General features: G+C 31.4%; 1 protein-coding gene across 1 annotated transcript in view; it reads right to left on the bottom strand.

Annotated features, from left to right (window-relative positions):
• The window catches only part of GBE1 (1,4-alpha-glucan branching enzyme 1), a 252,721-nt gene that overhangs the window by 78,679 nt on the left and 152,221 nt on the right, over window positions 1–21,821 (bottom strand). Inside the window, exons 8-9 of the mRNA XM_081301178.1 lie at window positions 7,033–7,148; window positions 4,457–4,584 (exon numbers count right to left, since the gene is read on the bottom strand). Coding sequence (XP_081157304.1) covers window positions 4,457–4,584; window positions 7,033–7,148 — 244 coding nt within the window. The remainder of the gene's footprint in view (window positions 1–4,456; window positions 4,585–7,032; window positions 7,149–21,821) is intronic.

Here is a 21,821-nt window from a genome sequence, read left to right as displayed (position 1 = left end):
AGTAAAATTTAGGCCAATAAAGTAAAACAATAAATAATGGCATGTATTTTGGTAGTCTTTTAGTAACCTCATTGTAAACATAGATAAAATTGTGATATGATGTCTCATCGACGAATAAGATTTTTGTTCAGTGTTTTCACTCCAGACCAACTTCAGTCCCATGAGGGTATTTTCTTATTTTCCCTAGCACCACCTTGAGAACACAAAATAATGAAACTATTTTGCTAAAACACGGTTTCTTAGAAACATTTTCAATTACTTAGTGCTTTTATCAAACACGAAAATACACATGGCATATATCTGTTATACTCTTTCTCTTCATATGTAGCCTGACATGGAGTGTGTTTCTGTGAGTGTTAGCTTCTGAGGAAATAAATATCGAGCTAGACAATAAAGCATGAAGCATGAAGCTTTCATTATACTGGGCTACACTTGGAAGGGGTTTTCAAGACAAGCTAGTGGGACTTCTTCATTAAACAGGGACAGAAAGAAAAGTTTAATAAGGTGAAGGGATCTCAATAGCAAGAGATTTATTGATGGTGAAAAAAGAACTCAAATATCAACTCTTTCACAGTCTTTCTACTGTCATGGGAAAATGAAACTATAAATAATCAGTTAATTAAAAAAAGAGTTTTAAAAGTAAGTGGAAGGACCCAGGTGTAATAAAAGATATTATTATAACAAATATAGCAAAATATGAGCTAAGTACTATGATTTCTACTATTTTCAAATAAATCCTTTTGCTCTGCTTCATTTCTACAGCCACAATCCTATATAATCTTTACTACTGCTTACCTAGACCATTATGTTCACAAACAGAATTCCCTATCTCTTTTCTCTTTCTACAAATTTATATCTTATGGGAGAGTCCACTCTATTGTTGCCCTTTAATAAATTTTTAAAACAAATTATTTTAAAACAAATATATTTTAAAACAATAGAAAACTCAAATTCCTTAGCTGCAGACTCAATTAGCAATCAATCATTGAACATTTTCTATATAATTTACTATTTAATTATCTGATGCTGTACTCTATTTAAGAATATATAATCCAGAAGGGCAAGGAATTGTTGTTTTGCTGTTTTGATCTACTTGTATATGCCAAAACCCCAGAATAATAGAATAGTATTTGGTCCAAATACATCTTCAACAAATATTTGTTGAATGAATAAGTAAAGGTATATGGAGGAACTTGAAGATAAATAAGAAATCATATGTAATATTTGAGGATTCATAATCTATGACCTAAATACACATACACACACACACATTTTCATGAGGTGACAGTGCAATATAGTTGTGATAATTGACTAAAGTTCACAGAAATGGAGAGATTCAACATCTACCCATTATGATTTCCTACTATTTAATTTCAAGTACTAAATATTTTGACTACTTTGAAATATTTACTTTTCCCTGCACTTTTCACAAGCTTTTTAATAAATGTCATTGTCCAAACTATTCTTTGCATCTTTATCCTTATTTCTTATAAAAGATTATCATATGCTATGAACTCTGAGATAGCTTAAATGTTGCTGGTTCTACAATATTAACCCTAAACACTTCTCACAGAAACGCTAGGGATAAAATAATTACATGACCTCTAGGCTCTCACAAGATAATTTATTATTTTCTTATGGAAGAGAAAGTAAATGTACTAGATGGTGAGAAACAGCCATAAGAAAATAATTTATTTATCAAGAATATTTTATTTGAGCATAGTTCTTTGTAATTTATTAAATAAAAAAGTGGTAAATAGAAGGTATTTTAAAAATTATATCTATCAAAATATAGGTTAGAGTTTCAGATAATATAGGTATTCAGTTCACTTCATAAGCATTATCTAAATATATGTTTCAGACAGCTGGCACCATATTGGTACTGGAATCCTAAAGAGTTTTAACCAGAGCACGCTGACTGTCAGAAACAATGGGTAATAGCCCAGTATAATTTTAAAAAAAATTAAAGGGGCTGAGGATGTGGCTCAAGCGGTAGCCCGCGCTCGCCTGGCATGCGTGCAGCCTGGGTTTGATCCTCAGCACCACATACAAACAAAGATGTTGTGTCCACCGAAAACTAAAAAATAAATATTAAAAATTCTCTCTCTCTCTCTCTCTCTCTCTTTAAAAAAAAAAAAATTAAAGAACCTGGGCACAACAGAAAACACCTGTTATCCTAGTAAATCTGGAGGCTGAGGAAGAAGGATTGCAAATTAGAGGCCAATCTCAAAATAAATAAATAAATAAATTAATTAATTAATTAATTAAAAAAAGGGTAATGGATGTAGATTACCAAGGGCTGTGAATGTAGAGTACCCCTGGGTCCAATCCCCAATATTAAAAAAAAAAAAATTAAAGAAAACAGAAGGTAAATATAAAAGTCACCAAAATAAGTACATTCCAAATACAAAAAGCTGATGTCTATTGATATGACATACGAAAATGGCTGTTTTTTAATTAAATTAAAATATTTCTATTTTTTTAATATTTAAAAAGCACTTATGACAATTCCAGAGGGGGAAAATTCAATCAAAAGATTTTCAATTAATAAAATAACTGTGTAGAAACACAGATATATTCTAGAAAGATAGGGGTTTCAATTTTTATAATTGTCATATAAAAATTCATATTTCTAATATAGGACTTTATATAAAATTACATTACTTATTCGATACGTTGCTTTCTGTTCTTAACAAAAAAAAGTTCATGAGGATCAATTCTACATTTTGAAGAGACTCCCACTAGACAGAAAAGTGATGTATTGAAATTGAAGTAGTTTTCAATTTAAGTAGAATAAATTGAAGACACATCTTGTTTTAAAAAAATCTGAAAGCAAGTAATATAAAGTAGGCTAAAGTCTCAAAGTTTCATTGGTAGAAACACTGATAATCAGACAAAAGCTCCCTAGATGATGAAACTATTTTACTTGAAATAAATGGGAAGATCAATGTAACAATTTTAACTTTCATGTATTAAATAATTGCTTCTTTTTCTTCAGCCCACTTTTGATTTGCTCTGTCATTAATTGTTTGTAGTAATTTGCCATATATAATATCTCTGCTTTGAATTGCAACAATATAATTGACAATATAATTAATTTTTTGATGTTTGATGGATAAAATTAACATACTATATAAAAGAAAAAACAAAAGTTAAAAATAAACTCTGATCGATATTAAAAAACCTTCAGCACATTAAGTATTTTATTAATACAAGTATTAGCCAGACTTAAATGCTATGATCAAATAAATGTACAGAGTATGGAAGGTAGGTACAGAGTGTGAATTAATACTGGGTGTCTAAATTATAGTTTTAGGTTTGTTTTTAATACTATATGAGAACTTATTTCAGGAGTTTCACTCTATTCCCCAAGGATATTCAGAAGGCAAAAGGCCTGAAGGAAGTAAAACTTTTCTGTATGTAGAGATAAATGATAAAATCATGGCACTACTGAACATGGTGCAGAGTCACACCAGTAGTGTGTTTTGCTTCATTTGTGTACAATGTGTCGAAATGTATTCTACTGTCATGTATAACTAATTAGAACAAATTTAAAAAAGAAAAAAAAATCATACCACTACTGGTCTTTTTAGGTTTTCAGAAAATATGAGTACAAAAAGACTAAACAAATAATAAATATCATAAAAAGGAGACTAACTACTAAATGCCAACATTATAAAAATATAATTTCATTCTGACTCCTCTTAAACACAGCCTTATTATTTTTATGTGTCCAGTACTATACTTGTATAGAACAGTTTTAACATGCTAAATTCAATTTTAATAATAATTTCTACTTAGAGGACTCAGAAAACCAGGGGGATTTTAGTACTAAATCTAAATTAGCATAAGCATTTAACAAACTTCTTAATTTATCACATTTATCACCAAGAGGGGAATTGTCAATTATGCATCTACCAAATTATATCATTAGAGTACAGCTTTGGGACAGTTAATCATGAACTTTCAGTAATCATGAATAACTAGTGAACATTTGGCAATCTGAGAGCAATAACGTAAGCAAGAAAGGTAATTGCATCAGAATAAAGAAGGGTTCAGAGAAGATTGTAGGCAGCCATCCATGCCATCTCTAATAACTAAACCAAAAACATAAAGAAAGAAATAGACAGACGCACATTAATATTTAATTTTTTCTCTGTAGAAGGTCTCAGGGTGAAAAGACCTGTCCACTCATTAGGATATTTTACTTTCTAACAACTGACATTTTCTTTTTAACAATGGAACAGTGACAAGTATTTAGTGTATATTATTCTCTAACACTAAAATAGCGAATTTTGCATAATGTACTACCCCTACAAGACAGCTGCACTATAGTCAGGGTATAATTTCATTTATGTTATTTTTAGCAAAATGAAATTAAACATTCAAATACTATAAGCTAACAAAATGCTCTATATTAAAGGGGGTCAGAAGATAATCAATCATATGGCTTTACCTCAGCTATTGTTATGGAATCTGGATACAATGTATGAATCAAATGATTTGCCAACATGAGATAAGTCAAGGCATCTTCATCAACTTGTAGTCCAAAATATTCATTGTAATCACCTGAAAAACTTTGACCTGAAGAATGGAAAATCAATAGGGATATATTATATTGACATAATAAAATAAAGTACCTAAAATTGATATGAATTTTGGTACTGTAGCAAAGTATAATGATAATTTTGCAATCAGCAAATGTACTAATGCAGAAAAGTACCTGGGTCAACATTTAGAGTCCAGAAAACCTTGCAAATCAATTTTTGTTTGACAAAAAGGTGGAAGAAGTCTGGGGTTGTAGCTCAAGAAGTAAATTATTTGCAAGAATGCTGGAGACCCTGAGTTTGATACCCACCACCAAAGTAATAACAACAAATTTTAACATTTCATATAATCATAACTAAATTATGATTTAAAATGCAGTGAAATGATACTGAAAGGAACTCTAAATTTCAAATTTTTGATACATTTTCTGTCACATCAAAAAAAATATTAATGTTAGATTCCAATATTACAATAGATTCCTTTCAGGTAAAGAAGAAGAAAGTCATTACAAAATTAAGATATAATGCTTAATACTATGTTAAATATGTGCTTCAATTTACATAATACAGAATTTCCTATGATGACAAATAGATTATAATTAAACACCTTACTACCTCCTTTCCTTCATCTCCTAATTTTGGTAGATTGTAGTGTATTTTAGTTACTGGAGTTGTATCATTTACTTTTGATTATTTCAATAGTTTGCTCTTATTTTTAAAATTCAAATCAGTGCTAAGTACCAGTCCCCCTACCCTTACTTCCCTATGTCTAAGTTCTTTTATTTTGATTCTTTTTTTTTCATTGTTAGATTTGATCGCTAAGAGATATTTTGACATATAATTATGGATGTTTTATTCCTTAAAGTTCATGTTCAGACCTTAACCGTAATTCAGCTACCATATTTCTTTTTTTGATACTATCATTCTTTTTATTTTAAAATATCCAGTTGACAAAAATAAATATATTAGACAAATTCAAGATAATGATTTGACATAGGTATGCTTATTACTACAAATTAATTATATTCATCTCCACCAACAGTTAACATTTGTGTGTTTGACAATATAGTAGTACTAACTATAGTCACCATGTTTTACATTAGACCCCTAAAATTTGTCTTCTACTGATAAGTTTATATCCTTTGACAAAATTCCCCCATTCCCTCTAGCTCCCAACTCCTGGCAATGACAATTCTACTCTTATTTTCTTGATTTAATTTGTTTTCCTAAGAATTTTGTAGACATGGCTTCTGGTAATAGATATGAATCCAGTCATTTATTTATCCTTTTTAATTTTTTTTCCTAGAATTACTTTTTCTTCCTAGAAATCTCCATCTCCTTTCTGAGAATTTTCTCTGTATCACTGAATTTATAATTAAATACTGTGTTAATGTTAATTATCACATATTTTATGGCATCTTATATGTTCTTTTGCTGTGCAGTTTCAAGGTTTGTTTTCTATCTTTTCTCATTCCAAGGGGGAAAATATGCTAAGTAATCAGAATGTTATCCTTTACATTTCTTGGGCTCTTTACTGATAAAAAGCATATCCCTTGTCCATGAAAATAAACTTTGGTTAATTTTCCCAATGCCACAATTCCCTGGATATGCCCTGCCCTCAGCAGAAGGAGTTATAAGCTAGGATTTGATCTTTTTAAATTCTTGCCATGCTTGCCTTTGTGTTCTCAAAATAACCTTCTCCCCAAACTGGAGGATAGATACAAATGGAATATAGTGTGTTTTGTAGGTTCAACTTCTTCCAGGCAAACGTTTCATGGAGGCAGCACCATGATTGAGAGTAAAGAAGGTACTCTTTAAATTTTATGTTTCTTTTCTTAGTAGCCATTTTCAAAGATTTCCAGTCTAAACTTTCTCTTTGTTTTATTGTTGCTGGTGAGCATTTGGCAATTTTATAAAGGTGCCCATGTTATCTAAATTATATTATCTATTCAGGGATTAAGATACTGAGATCCCACTCTGCACAATTTTTAAAATGAGGGTCTGATCAACATTTCTAACTCATAAATTTACAATTTAATTTGAACTGAGTAAATCTATATTTAATACACCTATTTTCTTCAATGTATAATATCCAAAAAATCTTAAGCCTTCACAAATGTTCTTGTTTATCATTTTTGTGTTATTTTTCATTGTAAATTTGTCATGTCCAAATCCTCAGGCTTTTGTAATAAATGGTTTCCTTTAACTGTTTTTTAAAGCTACATGATAAGAATTAACATGTTGAGAAGATGTATTATAAAAGAAACCATTATCTTTTATTTACTTACAAATGTATGTATACCCTATTTCTTGCCAAAATGTATCAGAAGTGATTAAAAAGAATATATACACAATGGAACAACTAAAAGTCAATGGGCATCGCAGTTTCTATAACTGAACCCCAGACCTGGTTATTGTCCTCCAGTAAGAAAATAAACAATAAGTAAAATCATTAACTACATGGGTAATATATCATACTACCTACCCATTCCATGGTGATGATACAGCATGGATGTAACACCATCAAAACGAAATCCATCAAAGCAATATTCTTCCAACCACCATCTTATGTTGGACAGAAGGAATCTTAAAACTTCCCAGCTAAAATATTGGAGAAATATGTATTTATTAAACAGTGTTTTCCTCATTATATATTATTTGTTAAGAGTAGTAAATAAAATTATAAATATGTTTCAAGAATCATGATGTTCCAGGAACACAGCATACAAAACCCAGAAAACTAACAAATAATATCTCATTTGTTTAATGAAATTCATTTCAAAATCTATCAAATTTATTTTAGCTAAAAATAAGCCACTTAATATATAAGAAAAATTGAGGAAAATGAGAAAAAAATTGTAAGTGGATTCCAAGATTAGAGACTCTGTCGTGTTCAATGCTGTGTTGCCAGCAACCAGAATGGTCATTTTACATAACAGTGATCAAAAATATGTGCATTAATTATGTTTAAAATTTTACATGTATTTTTCAGAAGTGATTTTTTTCTTTTTTCAAAAAATACACATTTATATTATCAGTGTTTTTGATTATTGCTTGAAATATTTTACATTACCAACAGATATAATTCAGAACAAATAAAAGAAAGACTTAGTTTCTCCCACATGGTAAGCAATATTATATTCACAAGACTGTTGTTTTCTACAGCCCAAAAAGAGAAAGAAAACTTAATTATCAAAAAACACATGCTTAATAAAGTAGAAAGTTCTGCAAGTTAAAAAGCTCCACATCCATAAAAAGAGAAGGAAAACAAAGAAATGTATAACTCAATTAAAAACACCCCACGAAACAAGTCTATTTTGGACAATTGGAAAGAGGGCATCATCAATTAGTATTTTCTTTAGTCTTACAGTTATGGTTGAGTTCTCTATCTTATTATAACTGTGGTTTTAAGACTTTAATACCTCATTTAGTTTAATGACAATGCTGTAATAGTGTACACAAATCTTTAACCCAGTTGAAATTTATGTATTTTTTAAGCCTTCCATATATTAAAGAACAATCTGACATAAGTGGAGATTAAGTCATCACAATCAACTTCAGAATTATAAATCTAAACTTTGAGGAAAGATGAGTGTTTTTGCTAATTAGATGCTTTAAAAAAGCTACATTAAGATTTAAAAACTTCCTGAAAGTTTTCTAAAAAGAGAGAAGGAAAAAAAAACCAGAAATGCAAGCAGTCCATCAGATAAGAAAAAGGGCCTGGAGGTTCAACATTTTTAGATTAAGCAAAGATTAGGGTAGAATTTGCTTATGTTTCTACTAATACACATTTCTCAGGGTTTACAGGGGAAATTTCTGTTAAACAAAAACAAATGAATACAAAGATGTAGGTTACAACTATACAGGATCAAAATTACTCTATTTTTGTGTAGGGATATCCAATTACTATACTTCTAAATTTTTTTATTATTAAACTTTATTTCTTATAGACATTTCAGATTCACAGCAAAATTGAAAGGGAGGCACATAGCTTCCTGTGTGTCCCCTGTCCCCATACATATGTCTACATTGCACCAAGGCTGCAATATAACAATTTCAGGGGGAAAAAATCATAAAAAAGAGACATAAATTTTCATGTCAATAACCCTTGAAAAACAGTGTTTTGAAAAGAACATATACAGTTTTCTAATTTGGCCATGGACTAACAGGGTATATTTTACTTTCAAAAAGTAAACTGAAAGATATTTTTAGCCAAAAATACCCTAGTGTAGGAACAAATTTGCTTAAATGCTAACTAAGTTATCTTGGATTGATATATGAAGATCTGAATATATAAATCAGAGATCACAAGTTGTCCCTGAGCCTTATCTTGTAAGGAAAATAAAAAGAGACACAGACAAGATGCAGGGGCAGGAAAGATGGCAGAATGGCCAAGCTGCCAGCTTTATTTGTATCAATAGGTTATTGGCATCAATAGTACATTATTATTTCTTGTATCAGTAAGGCTGCTTATTCTTCAGTTACATTCTACAGTTACAATATGCAATGTTAGGAGCTTTGTGTAGCTCTCAAAGGAAGTCCATTGTCTGAAGTTACTTTTAGGTGGGCAGGTCCAGTAGCACAGGGGCTTGGTGAAACATTGTAGTTATCTGGCAAGCAAGTTCCTTTATTCTCAGGAGCTATGTGCCTGAGGTCAAGGTTGAGGCTGATAAGACTCTAGCACAGAGCCTCCTCATGCAGGGCATTGGCACAGCAGCTCGACATTGCACATGTATTAATTATTTTACTAGTTCCTAGGAGAAACTGCAGAGCATCCTAAGCTTGGGAAACAGGGTGCCTGTTACCCTGCCCCCAGGAGTTTGCTAATCAGAGGAATGCTTCCCTGTATATTTCCATGGTCAGAATTCCTACATTATCTGATATGCATGATTATTTTGCTGGACTTTGCAGAGTATTTTAAATTTCTCAGTTTGAATTCCTATATTGAATAGGTATCTTCTAGCTCTTCACAGTCCCTGTCAGTCCACATTTTTTTATTCTAACTGTATTTACTCATTTACATAACCAGCTTGCATGTGTGGATATTAGCTGTCAATTCCTTAACACAAATATCACAGATTGAATGGTTTCTAGGTAGATAGAGATTCACATCTAAAAACTCTGTTCTAATATCTACAAAGATAAAGGAAAAGGGAAACGAGAGAATTAAGTTATAATTCAACAACAAAGAGAAGGAAATGGTGTGAATTTAGTTACTGAAAAGAAAGCATTGCCCAATGTTACATATTTGATTAAAGGAGGAATAAAAGTCCTAATGATTCTTATTAGTGAAATATTATTCTTTCTTCAACAAAAAGAATAATAAAACTGCTTTTAACGTTAAAAAATGCATTTGGGGTGTAACTATGTGAGTAGACATTCTTGGCTGGATGAATGAAAAAAAAAAAAAATTCCTGTGAAAACTAGAAAAAAGAGACAATACTGACCCCATGGTAGGTAATTAAAAATTTCTAATGGGTTAAATATTATTCTTTAGATCTCCAAAATACTTCTAACCTGAAATAATGTTGAAAAATCATAAATCTAAAACAAATCATCATAAAATTAAACTGATAGAAATAAATCAAACTTCTGTGGCTATCAAAATATTTAATATATTTTTATAAGTCATTAACAAAAAAATAGATGTGGCCCTCATAAAAAGGGAAGAAAGGAATAAATATATACCACATTTTTGAGGACAGCAAACTATGCAGAACAAAATAAGAAACCGAATCTAAAAAGTTGTTTTTGTTTTTAAACAAAATTTCAGAAAATAGGTTCAGGAAAAAAAAAATCACCTCCAACATTTTAAAGTTAGTAGAAGCAGTGGAAGGCAAAAGTTAATGTTAATTCTTTCATTAAACTAGATTATTAGGATTAGTTAAATAAAAAATAACTAGACTTATCAGGGTAACATTTTGTAAATAAATAACCTTTGTTTTACAAGGAAAAAAAAAACTATCAGAGCCAGAAACCAGGGAAATAATAAATAATAAACTATATTCCAGTATTTCTTTGGTCCAAATTTTGTGTCTGTTATCATCATGATAAATCTAGACAAACTATTTCAATTTAAATTTCATGGCCTGGTGAAACTAATTTTAAAACAAGGACTTATTGTACTCAGGTCAGTATATTTGCTCATTAGAAATCTACCAAGACAGAATCAGGAAGACTGAGGTATGAGTTTATGAAAGAATCATACCATACATATGGGTATTTGCATGAGCAAAATCCAGAATTCAGAGGTGAAAAAAAGATTGTAGAGTGTTACTATTGGATAAAGATGTAACTTTCTTTTTTCTACTTCTTATAATATGTAAAAATTCAACATAATGTAGAAAATGTTTCTAATTATTATATAAAGTATTCTCTCAAATCACTGAATTCTGAATTCAAATTTTGAGAAAGTTGGGCCAGAAATCCTAAAAAACACCTCCAGCTTTACTGATTCCCTAGAGAAATTCAATAGATTTAGCATATGATTGTGTTCATGGCTAAGACTTATTATAACATAAGAATATAAAATAAAAAATCGGCAAGTAAAAAAGTACATGGGGCAAAGTTTGGAAGAATCAACATGCAAACTTTTAAGAGGCCTCTCCTGGCAGTGTTCTGACTCATACAGAACACACTTCATTTCCCTGACAACAAACTGTTCCAACACTTGTGAAATGTTGTCTACCAGAGAAGATCACTGGAGACTTGGTTTCCTGAGTTTTACTGGTAAATTTTTACCACACACATTCTGCCTTAGTATATACCAGAATCTAGACTCCCAAAAGGAAGAAAGGTGTTCATCATAATTACATTGTTTGTACAAATAACTCAGCACAGTGAACCACTGTTATTAGTTCAAGGAATGGGGGAGAACACTTCAAAATGTAAGTTTACAGCTGATAGCCACAGGCCAATCTTGAAGTCAGACATTTCTCAGGACAGCAATCTTAGTCGTGCTATATTTATTCTTCCCTCCAAAAGAGCAGAGCCTACCTTTGTTAAGACAATTATAAAATACTTGTATGTTACTGGGTTATGGAGGGAAAAAAATAATTCTTTTCAATTCATTTTATCTAAGAGTTACCTAGATCTGAAAATCAAGCAGAGCAATCTTAAATATACATTAAAAATCTAAATGTGGAAGGGCATTTAGAGGTACTCTGTTCTTCACCCTACCCTCTTCTAGCATAGTCACATGAGCAATGCAAGCAATAATCACATACATGAATGAACTTGTTCACTGAATCTAAGATTTGCCTTTTATATGGAACACTAGAACAAGCTTAAGGAATATGTCACCAGTAAAAATACATATTTCTGAAAGATGTCCAATACTATTTCTACTCTCATAATTTTCTAATTCAGTACTCATAAGTTTCCATTTTTCACTCCTTAGGGAATTGTGAGGAAGAGGAATTATGGTGTATTTCAAAGTATGACTGAATTAGAAATATTGCTCAATGTGCTCTCTAGTAATAAATGAACTGAATGATCTCAACTGAATGGTTTGCCTTGAGTTGAGGTATGAAAATGTCTGGCAAAGGGTACAATAAAAAACACAATTTACTTTTTCTACCTCAAAATGTCATCATATAGTCGATAACACTGTTGATATATCCAGTTGATTAGAGCACCATAAAAATATAAAGCAGGATTTAAGAGCATAGTTTTACTTTGGTGCATTTAAACAGACAAGGCAGGACTCAGATTTTAAGGTTTCTCTGTTGACATAAAGTTTTAAAGCCTATCCTTATAAACCACTGGGAAGCCTAATGTGCAAACAATTGGAGGAGTCAGAGGCTAACTTTTAGATGCTGACACAAAAATATATACCTCAACAGTCACCATGAAAATGTATTAGAAGTAACCCATAAACCTATTAGCATTTTATCTTAAATTATTAATATAGAAATTAAGAATTAATACAGTAATCCATATTGCCCAATTGATAAGTTCATTTCCATTTTAATTTTATCAAGCTTCAATAAAGTCCTTGAAATCCAGAAAAATGTACTGAAATGTACCTGACTTTCTCATGAATAATAAGTCTCTAAAAATGTTTAAATCACAGGTGTCTAATAGGGAAACTGAATATATTGATGATAATATGTACATTTAAGGATTTGGGGCAATCAAAATAATCAGAATTCAAATTGATCTAGATGTTTGAAATATTCAGCCTGTAATCAAGTAATGAGAATTTATTAAGAAAATTTTATCATACATAGATAATTATAATATTAAGGATTTGGGGAGATATCCCTAAAATTAAAAAAGAAAACTGTTGGTTGTCTCACATTGTGCCAATAAACTTTATAATGAAATATAACACAGCCAAATTTTCTTGGCAAGCAAGTATAATCAGATATAATGACAGATATAATGTGCTAAAAGCCACCATTTCATTGAAGAGGCAGGGAAGAGCCTTGCACTGGGCACCTCTTTTTCTCTTTTCTCCTATTAACAGCCAACTTCTTTTGATTCATCTTTCACTCTTCCTATGATCTAATTACCTCTATATTCCTACCTACTATCTCATGAACATCACACCCTATACACCTCGGTTTTTCACTCTGTCCACCATTAGAATATGTAGATAATAATAATAATCTGTAGATAGTAATTGGAAACATCATTCCTGTTTATTATTATAAAACTGTAATAGTCTAAATAGAAGCTATTTTGTTTAAGACTGTATATCATTTGCATTGGGTGCTGTTACAATTGATCTCCCCCTTAAAGGTGATACATTGGTAACCTATAGGGACACTATTAGATTTTATGGTAGAAACGGTAATACTCTCAGATCCACATGGCTAGAAGGGAAGACACATGGAAAGCATGAAAAGTACCCCCAAACAAATCAAGATGGAATTCATTGACAGCATAGTAGATAAAATGTCAGAGGAGGTGGTCAGAATGTACATAATTAAAATGATCTGCAAACCAAACAATCACATAAGAGAACAAATACAGGCAATAATTGGTCATTCCAACAAAGACATAAGAGAGCAAATACAGGTAGCAAAAGATTACTTCAAGAAAGAAAAATTATAAACAAACAAGCAGAAATCCTTGAAATGAAAGAAACAATAAACCAAATAAAAAAGCTCAACAGAAAGCATTACCAACAGACTAGATCACTTAGAAGACAGAACCTGAAACAATGAAGACAAAATATACACTCTTGAAAATAAAGTTGACCACACAGTGAAGATGGTAAGAAACCATGAACAGAACTTTCAAAAACTATAGAATAACATCAAAAGGCCAAATCAAAGCTATATCAAGAAAGAGGAAGGCAAAGAGATACAAAACAAAGGCATGCAAAATCTCTTGAATAAAATAATATCAGCTAATTTCACAAACATGAAGAATGATTTGGAAAATCAAATACCAGAACAGGTCACCAAATGTACAAAATTACAACAGATCTAAACCAAAGTTAATTAGAAAGGATAAAGAAGGATATTTCATACTGCTTAAGGGAATCACACATCAAGAAGATATAACAACCATAAATATATATGTCCCAAATAACGGAGCATCTGCATATATCAAACAAACCCTTCTCAATTTTAAGAATCTAATAGACCACAACATAATAATACTGGGTGACTTTTAACACACAACTCTCACCACTGGATAGATTTACAAACGAAAACTAAACAAAGAAATCGTAGAATTAAATAATACATCAATAATTTAGACTTAACTGACATATATATAATATTTTATCTCAAAAATGCATGGATCCTTCTCTAATATAGACCATATGTTATGCCACAAAGCAACTCTTAGCAAATATAAAAAAAAATAGAAATAGTACTCTGAATTCTACCAGACCATAATAAAATGAAATTAGACATCAATGGTAAAATTAAAAAAAAAATAGAAGCTACTCCAATACCTGGAGACTAAATAATACGCTATTAAATGATGCATGTATAGTAGAAAACATCAGGGAGGAGATAAAAAAAAATTCTTAGAGGTAAATGAGAATTCTGATACAATATACTGAAATCTCTGGGACACTAGGAAGGCACTGCTAAGAGAAAAGTTAATTGCCTTGAGCTCTTTCATTAAAAGAAGAAAAAGTCAACAATGACCTAACATTACATCAAAAAGCCCTAGAAAAAAGAAGAAAAAAATCAACACTAAAAGTAGAAGACAGGAAATAATTAACATCAGGGATTATAAAATCAATGAAATTGAAACAAAAGAAAAAAATTGAAAAATTGACAAAATAAAAAGCTGGTTCTTTGAAAATATAAATAAAATTGATAAACCCTTAGATAATCTAACAAAAAGGAAAGAAGAAACTTAAATTACTAAGATTCATGATGAAAAAGGAAATATCATGAGAGATACCGCAGAAATACAGAAGATAATTAGAAAATATTTTGAAAGTTTATACTCCAATAAAATAAAAAATAAAGACACTGACAAATTTCTAGAGAAAAATGAGCTACCCAAACTGAATATGGAGGACACGCACAATTTAAACAGATCAATTTTGAGCAATGAAATAAAAGACACCATCAAAAGCCTACCAACCAAGAAAAGCCCAGAACCAGACAGATTCTCAGCCAAGTTCTACAAGACCTACAAATAAGAAATAATACTAATTCTCTCAAACTATTCCATTAAATAGAAAAAGATGGAACCATTCCAAACTCATTCAGTGAGGCTAGTGTCACCCTGATACCTAAGCCAGACAAAGACACACCAAGGAAAGAAAAATTCAGACCAATATCCCTGATGAACATAGATGCAAATTTTCTCAATAAAACTCAGACAATTTGAATACAAAAACATATTAAAATGATAGTACAGCATGATCAACTGGGGTTCATCCATACTAACAAAAGCATCATACAGATTCAATGCAATTTCAATTAAAATCCCAACAATGTTCCACATAAAAATAGAAAAAGAAAACATATAATTCATGGAAAAATAAGATAAGCAGGATAGCCAAAGCAATCCTCAGAAAGAAGAGTGAAGCAGGAAGCATCACAATACCAGACCTTAAACTACACTATAGAGGTATAGTAACAAAAACAGCATGGTCCTGGCACCAAAATGGACACGTAGATCAATGGTACAAAATAAAAGACACAGAGACAAACCCACATAAATATAGTTATCTCATACTACACAAAGGCTCCAAAAACATACATGGGCAAAAAGATATCCTCTTCAACAAATGGTGTCAAGAAAACTGGAAATTCATATGCACCAAAATGAAATTAAACCACTATATCTCACCATGCACAAAGCTCAACTCATAGTGGATCAAGTACCTAGGAATTAGAACAGAGACCCTGCATCTAATAGAAGAAAAAGTAGGCCCAAATCTTCATCATGTTGGATCAGATCTTGACTTCTTAAGCAGACTCCTAAAAGTTCAAGAAATAAAATCAAGAATAAATGACATGGATTCAAACTATAAAGCTTCTTCTCAGCAAAGGAAGAAATCAATAATGTGAAGAGAGTGCCCACAAGTGGGAGAACATCTTTATTACACACACATCAGATAGAGCAAAACTTTCCAGGATATATAAAAAACTCAAAAAACATAACACCAACAAAATAAATAACCCAATCAATAAATGGGCCAAGGAACTGAACAGATACTTCTCAGAAGACAATACACAATAAATCAACAAATATATGAAAAAATTGTTCAACATCTCTAGTAATTAGAGAAATGCAAATCAAAACTATTCTAAAATTTCCTCTTGCTCCAATCAGAATGACAATTATCAAGAATGCAAGCAATAATAAGTATTGATGAGGATGTGGAATGAAAGGTACACTTATACATTGCTGGTGGTACTGCAAATGGTTAAAACCACTATGGAAAGCAGTATGGAGATTCCTCAGAAAACGTGGAATGGAACCACGATTTGACACAGCTATCCCACTCCTTGGTCTATACCCAAAGGACTTAAAATCAGCATACTGTAGTAACATACCTACATCAATGTTCATAGCAGCTCAATTCACAATAGTTAAACTGTGGAAGCAACCTAGATGCCCTTCAACAGATGAATAGATAAACTGTGGTACATATACACGATAGGATATTACTCAGCATTAAAAGAGAATAAAATCATGGCATTTTCAGGTAAATGGATACAGTTGGAGAATATCATGCTCAGCAATGTAAGCCAATCCCCCCAAACCAAAGGCAAAATATTCTGATAAGTGGATGCTGACCCATAATGGGAGTGAGGGGGGTGGCATGGGGAGAATGGAGGATTTTGATTGGGCGAAGAGAAAGGTAGGAAGGGGAGGGACATGGGGGTAGGAAAGATGGTGGAAGGAGATGAACATCATTATCCTAGATATATGTATAACTGCATAAGTAGTGCAAGTCTACATCATGTATAACCAGAGAAATAAAAAGTTGTGCTCCCTCTGTGTACAATAAATCAAAATGCATTCTGCTATGATATATAACTAATTAGAACAAATAAAAAATTAAGGAGGAGGAGGAACAGGATTACTTGTTTTCTACCTAGTTTTTTATTTTTTTTTCTTGATACCAGGAACTTTGAACTCAGGGGCACTCAACAACATGGGATGAGACACATCCCAGCCCTAGTTTGTATTTTATTTAGAGACACAGTCTCACTGAGTTGCTCAGTGCCTTGCTTTTCCTGAGGCTGGTGTTGAACTCATGATTCTCTTGCTTGGCCTCCAGAACCAGTGGGATTATAGGTGTGTGCCACCATGCCCAGCCTCCTCCTAGTTTTATAAACTTAAATTTAAACTTAAAGATGAATTCCAGGATCAAAGTCTCTGGGTTTCAGGACACATTCTGGATGAATAAAATTGCCTCATTATAAGAACACAGAATTCAGATCCAATGGTTTATTACATCAAATATTGTGGTTTAAGTAACAACAGAGTTATAAATTACCTGGAGAAATGAAATCCCATACTGAAAAACAGAACACAAACCAACCAGCCCACCTCAGTCCAAAAGTCAAATCTAAGAATCATGTTCCATTCTTCTTCTATCAAAACTCTACCCATTACTGAAAGCCCAGTACATTCTATCTGCAAGCCCAGTACATTCTATCTGCAAGACAATGGAGATAAACCTTTCACAACTTAACTATAGATAGAAACCATGTCTTACACCATTCTTTATTAATTTCAATCTAACTGACCTGAACAATAAGTAATAATTTGAATAGAAAGCTAAAGACCTCACACAAAAAAATTTTAAATCTAACCTTAACTCCAAAGCAATAAAAATAAATTAAATTAATACATATTAGTTAAGAAAGATTGTTTTCAGAGTCATTGAATCAAAAATGGAAATTTTCTTTAAGAAAAACAAAATACTTGACTGGAATAATGAAATATGCACAGTGATTATGATGGGAAACCTACAAAAGTGACTTTGTAATTACAGTGACATAGGCTTTTTGAGAGGTAATTTCATAAACAATACTGAATAAGAAATTATTTACTTAGAACACTCAAATAAAAGATCATCTTCCTTTTTCTCCATATTTATAATCCTCATTTAAGAAATTTTTATAAGATGTTTACACTGGGAAAAGTAAAATCACTAAACTGCATTAATCATATATCCTTATTAATTAATGCAAAAATTTTTTATTAGAAATTTTAACTCACAGGGCATTCATAAAAATATGTATCTTAATTAAATATATATGTGTATATATATACGTATACATACATATATACAGGGGTGGGGGAGTATGTGTGTATATGTGTACACACATGCACATACATATGTATCTCCAGTCTCTAGTTAGATTAAATTCAGATTGGCCTGTATGGATGGCCTACATTGGAATAAGAATGCTTGTGATTAAATATTGAAAAATTTCCCCAAATGTTATATAAATCTCTGATGAGGGCAAAATAAGTAAGAAATCATAAAAACATCAGTATCCGTAAGGAATCATCAGCTTCTTTTTGTTTGTTGCAGTTATAAATTTTGCATTTGCACATTGCTGCCTGGATTTTCAAAGCGTTCTGCAATGATTAATTTAACAATCCCACCATATTGCTATAATATAGCCAAGAACTTTTACATATATATAATTTATAATACCTATATCAAGGATACATTAGTGAACAAAATAGAAATTCTAACATCTAGGAATATTATTAATGCAGAAAAGGTCAAAATACCACCAAATATGACTACTATACTTGAAATAGACTTCTCAAGTGTGGTTGTTTTACTGCCAAGTATTTATGAAAATACACATAAACAATGGTGAATCTTTCTGAGAGTCATTGGATCTGTTTGGAAGTTATAAAAATGAATTTCAAAACACTCTTTCACAAATACAAATATGTATTAAAAGCTTACTAAATGTTAGCCCTTGCATTAAGTGCTTTGCATGAATTATTTCATGAAATTCTCATAATAACCCTCAGAGGTACACATCATAAGAAAGGTAGGCAAACTTCTTTTGTACAAGGCTGAAAATAAATATTTTAGGCTTCATGGGCCATGAAAGGTCTCAGTGACTCAATTCTGCTGTTTTATGGTGAGAAAGGTCATAAGCAATATGTTAAGCAATGGACATGGCTGAATGTCAATAAAAATTTATTTTAAAAAAAAGGCAGCAGTCAGACTTGGCCCACAGGCCATATAATTTGCCAACCACACAATTAAAATTCAAATTTTGCCAATGTTAATATTTAACATTCACATGCCCACACAGCTGGCCATTGATGAAGTCAGAATTTGAACTTAGGTCTCTTATTCCAGAATCAAACAGCTAATTAATGTGCATATCTACCTCCTGACAGCAATTTGAAGAGCTATTTAATAGTAAAATATAAACAAATATATTCTGGAATAAAAAACAAATTGAATACTGTCAGGTTTGTTAAATATAAAGCAATATATTAAAAGAAAGTATACGTTTACAATAGTAAGAATGCAAACCCTAGAAAATAAAAGCTTATGCTATCCATGATATCTGGTAGAAGTTAGAGAGCGGTTTTTAAAAGTCACATTTTTAAAAGCTCCATGGTATGTTTTAGCATTCTTCTTTATAATGACTCAGGATGAATTGTAAAAGTCATCCACAAGGGTAATTGATGCCCAGGCATTTTGCAAATATACAGCCTGTAATCAGGTTGAGAATAATGATCTACACCTGGTCAAATCCTGCTCAGCAGAACAAAGTTGTCCTCTTAAAATCCCATTTCATTTGGAATAACATCTAGTGGATAGCCCTGATGTCAAAGTCCAATAGTATGGTCTTATTTCAGTCTAACATTCTGACGTCCTCTTATCCATTAAGTACAAGTGACCATGGACTTTTATTTATTATATATTTTGTTCCTGAAGCAAGTCAAGCTCATCTCAGCCCTAGATGGTTCACACCAGCTATTACTTCTACCTAGAACTATCTTCCCCTTTATCAGACTGCAGCTCAAACTTCAGATATTACACAGCAGTGATGCATATTGTAGCAGGACATTTGTAATGATCAATTTTCCTCGATATATTCAATTACTCCAGCAGAGTTGTGACTGTTTATCTTATTGTCTTTGTATCTCCAGAGCCTACAAGAGTGCGTGGCACTTGGAAAGCACAGTAAATACTTGCAAAATGAAGAAATGCATGAGGTATGTGAGGGGAGGTACAGACTAAGAAATTAGACCTCTTGGGCCATTGTACCACACTGTACTACATTGTCCCTTCTGATTTGATGCACTTCAGTTTAGAAAACCTTGAACAGAAAAGAGGGAAAAAAAAGTTATCTAGGCCTCAAAGAAATTAAAGTGGTATTTGAAATCTATAGTGTCTTGTTATTTTATTCAGAGGGAAAGAAACCAGTTTGGGGATTTTGTGTGTGTGTGGTTCTTTTTTTTTTTTTTTTTTTTTTTAAGATTATGATAAATAGCTGTTGCTGGGGCAGGATGCCTACCTTTACATAAGAAGACTTGTAAAATCTGGTAATATATAACTAGTATTTTATTGATTTATCCTATTGTTTTAATTATTTCTCATATTATTTTAATATTTTAAATGTATTTTTATCCTGGATTTTTACATAATGTTACATTATTTATTTTTATTTTTTGAAATGTTCATCCAATTTAAAAAAATATTTACTTTCCTCTTAATTATACTAACTTAACTTTATAATATTTTGTATTATAAAATTTATTTAAGTTTTCTTTCTTTCTTTTAGACTCTTGTCTAAATTTGTCAAAACTTAATACTTTTAAAATTTCTTCAACTTTTAGGTTACAATGCACTTGTTATTTTTAAAAGTTTATTTTAGGCCAGGATTAAGAAGTACAAAACATATATAAGGGAACATATATAAGAAAAGCCTGTCTTAAGCAAGGCATATTATCTCATTCATCTGCAATTGATTTTATATTGTTCCTTCATGTCCCTTTTAGAATTAAATTTGCTACTTTTACCAAAACTAATTCTCGTTGCTAAAAATCACTAAATTGGATAGTATTGTTAAATATCAGCATGCCACTAATCATACAAAATCAAGGATTCTCCGGCTCGATTCTCCTATGTCAACTCGTGATTTACACTAAGAGGAAATGTGCCACCTAAACCCTATTGCCCACCTCTGTAAGCACAGTGAGTGGGCTCTGGAGAATACAAGTTACTCTGCAGGATGAAGGCAAGTGTGGGAGGCACTATCTAGTTAAATCCACTGTGCTTTTCACTGGAAATCATTCTTGAGAAATTTTATTTAATGCATAAATTCTGAATGCTATTATTTGATTACATCAGGCATTTAAGAAAGCTACTTATTTAAGCAACACTGTTTTCTTCCCTTTCAGACAAGCCCTCCCAAATTACATTTTCAACCCTTCTTTCAATCTTCACTAAAGGTCACTGGATAGTAATATTTGCTATTTTATTGATATGTATAACTGTCATTGTGAACATTTCCAACTACATTACTCAATGACCCCCAAACAATGTCCAACATGAGACAACCGTCAGTCACAATATATCTGTGAACTCCTTAGGATGATTTCCTGTCCCCTTTCACTTCTGGCAGTGTTCATGCTGGGATAAATAAAGAACAGAAAGCTACCCTTTACTGAGAATCCATAATGTGTCAAATGCTTTATCCATATAATTATATTTAATTTTCTCATTAAACTTATGGTAAGATGTAGGGGAGGCAAAATCTTTACTTATAATTTCTTAGGGTCTCCAGCTGGGTCTGATAATTAAATTGAAATGAGACAAATTAACAGGAGAAAATCATACAT

The sequence above is a fragment of the Spermophilus citellus genome (assembly GCF_964194105.1).
Source record: "Spermophilus citellus genome assembly, chromosome: 7".
Taxonomy (NCBI): Eukaryota; Metazoa; Chordata; class Mammalia; order Rodentia; family Sciuridae; genus Spermophilus; species Spermophilus citellus.
This window is presented reverse-complemented; position numbering and strand designations above follow the sequence as displayed.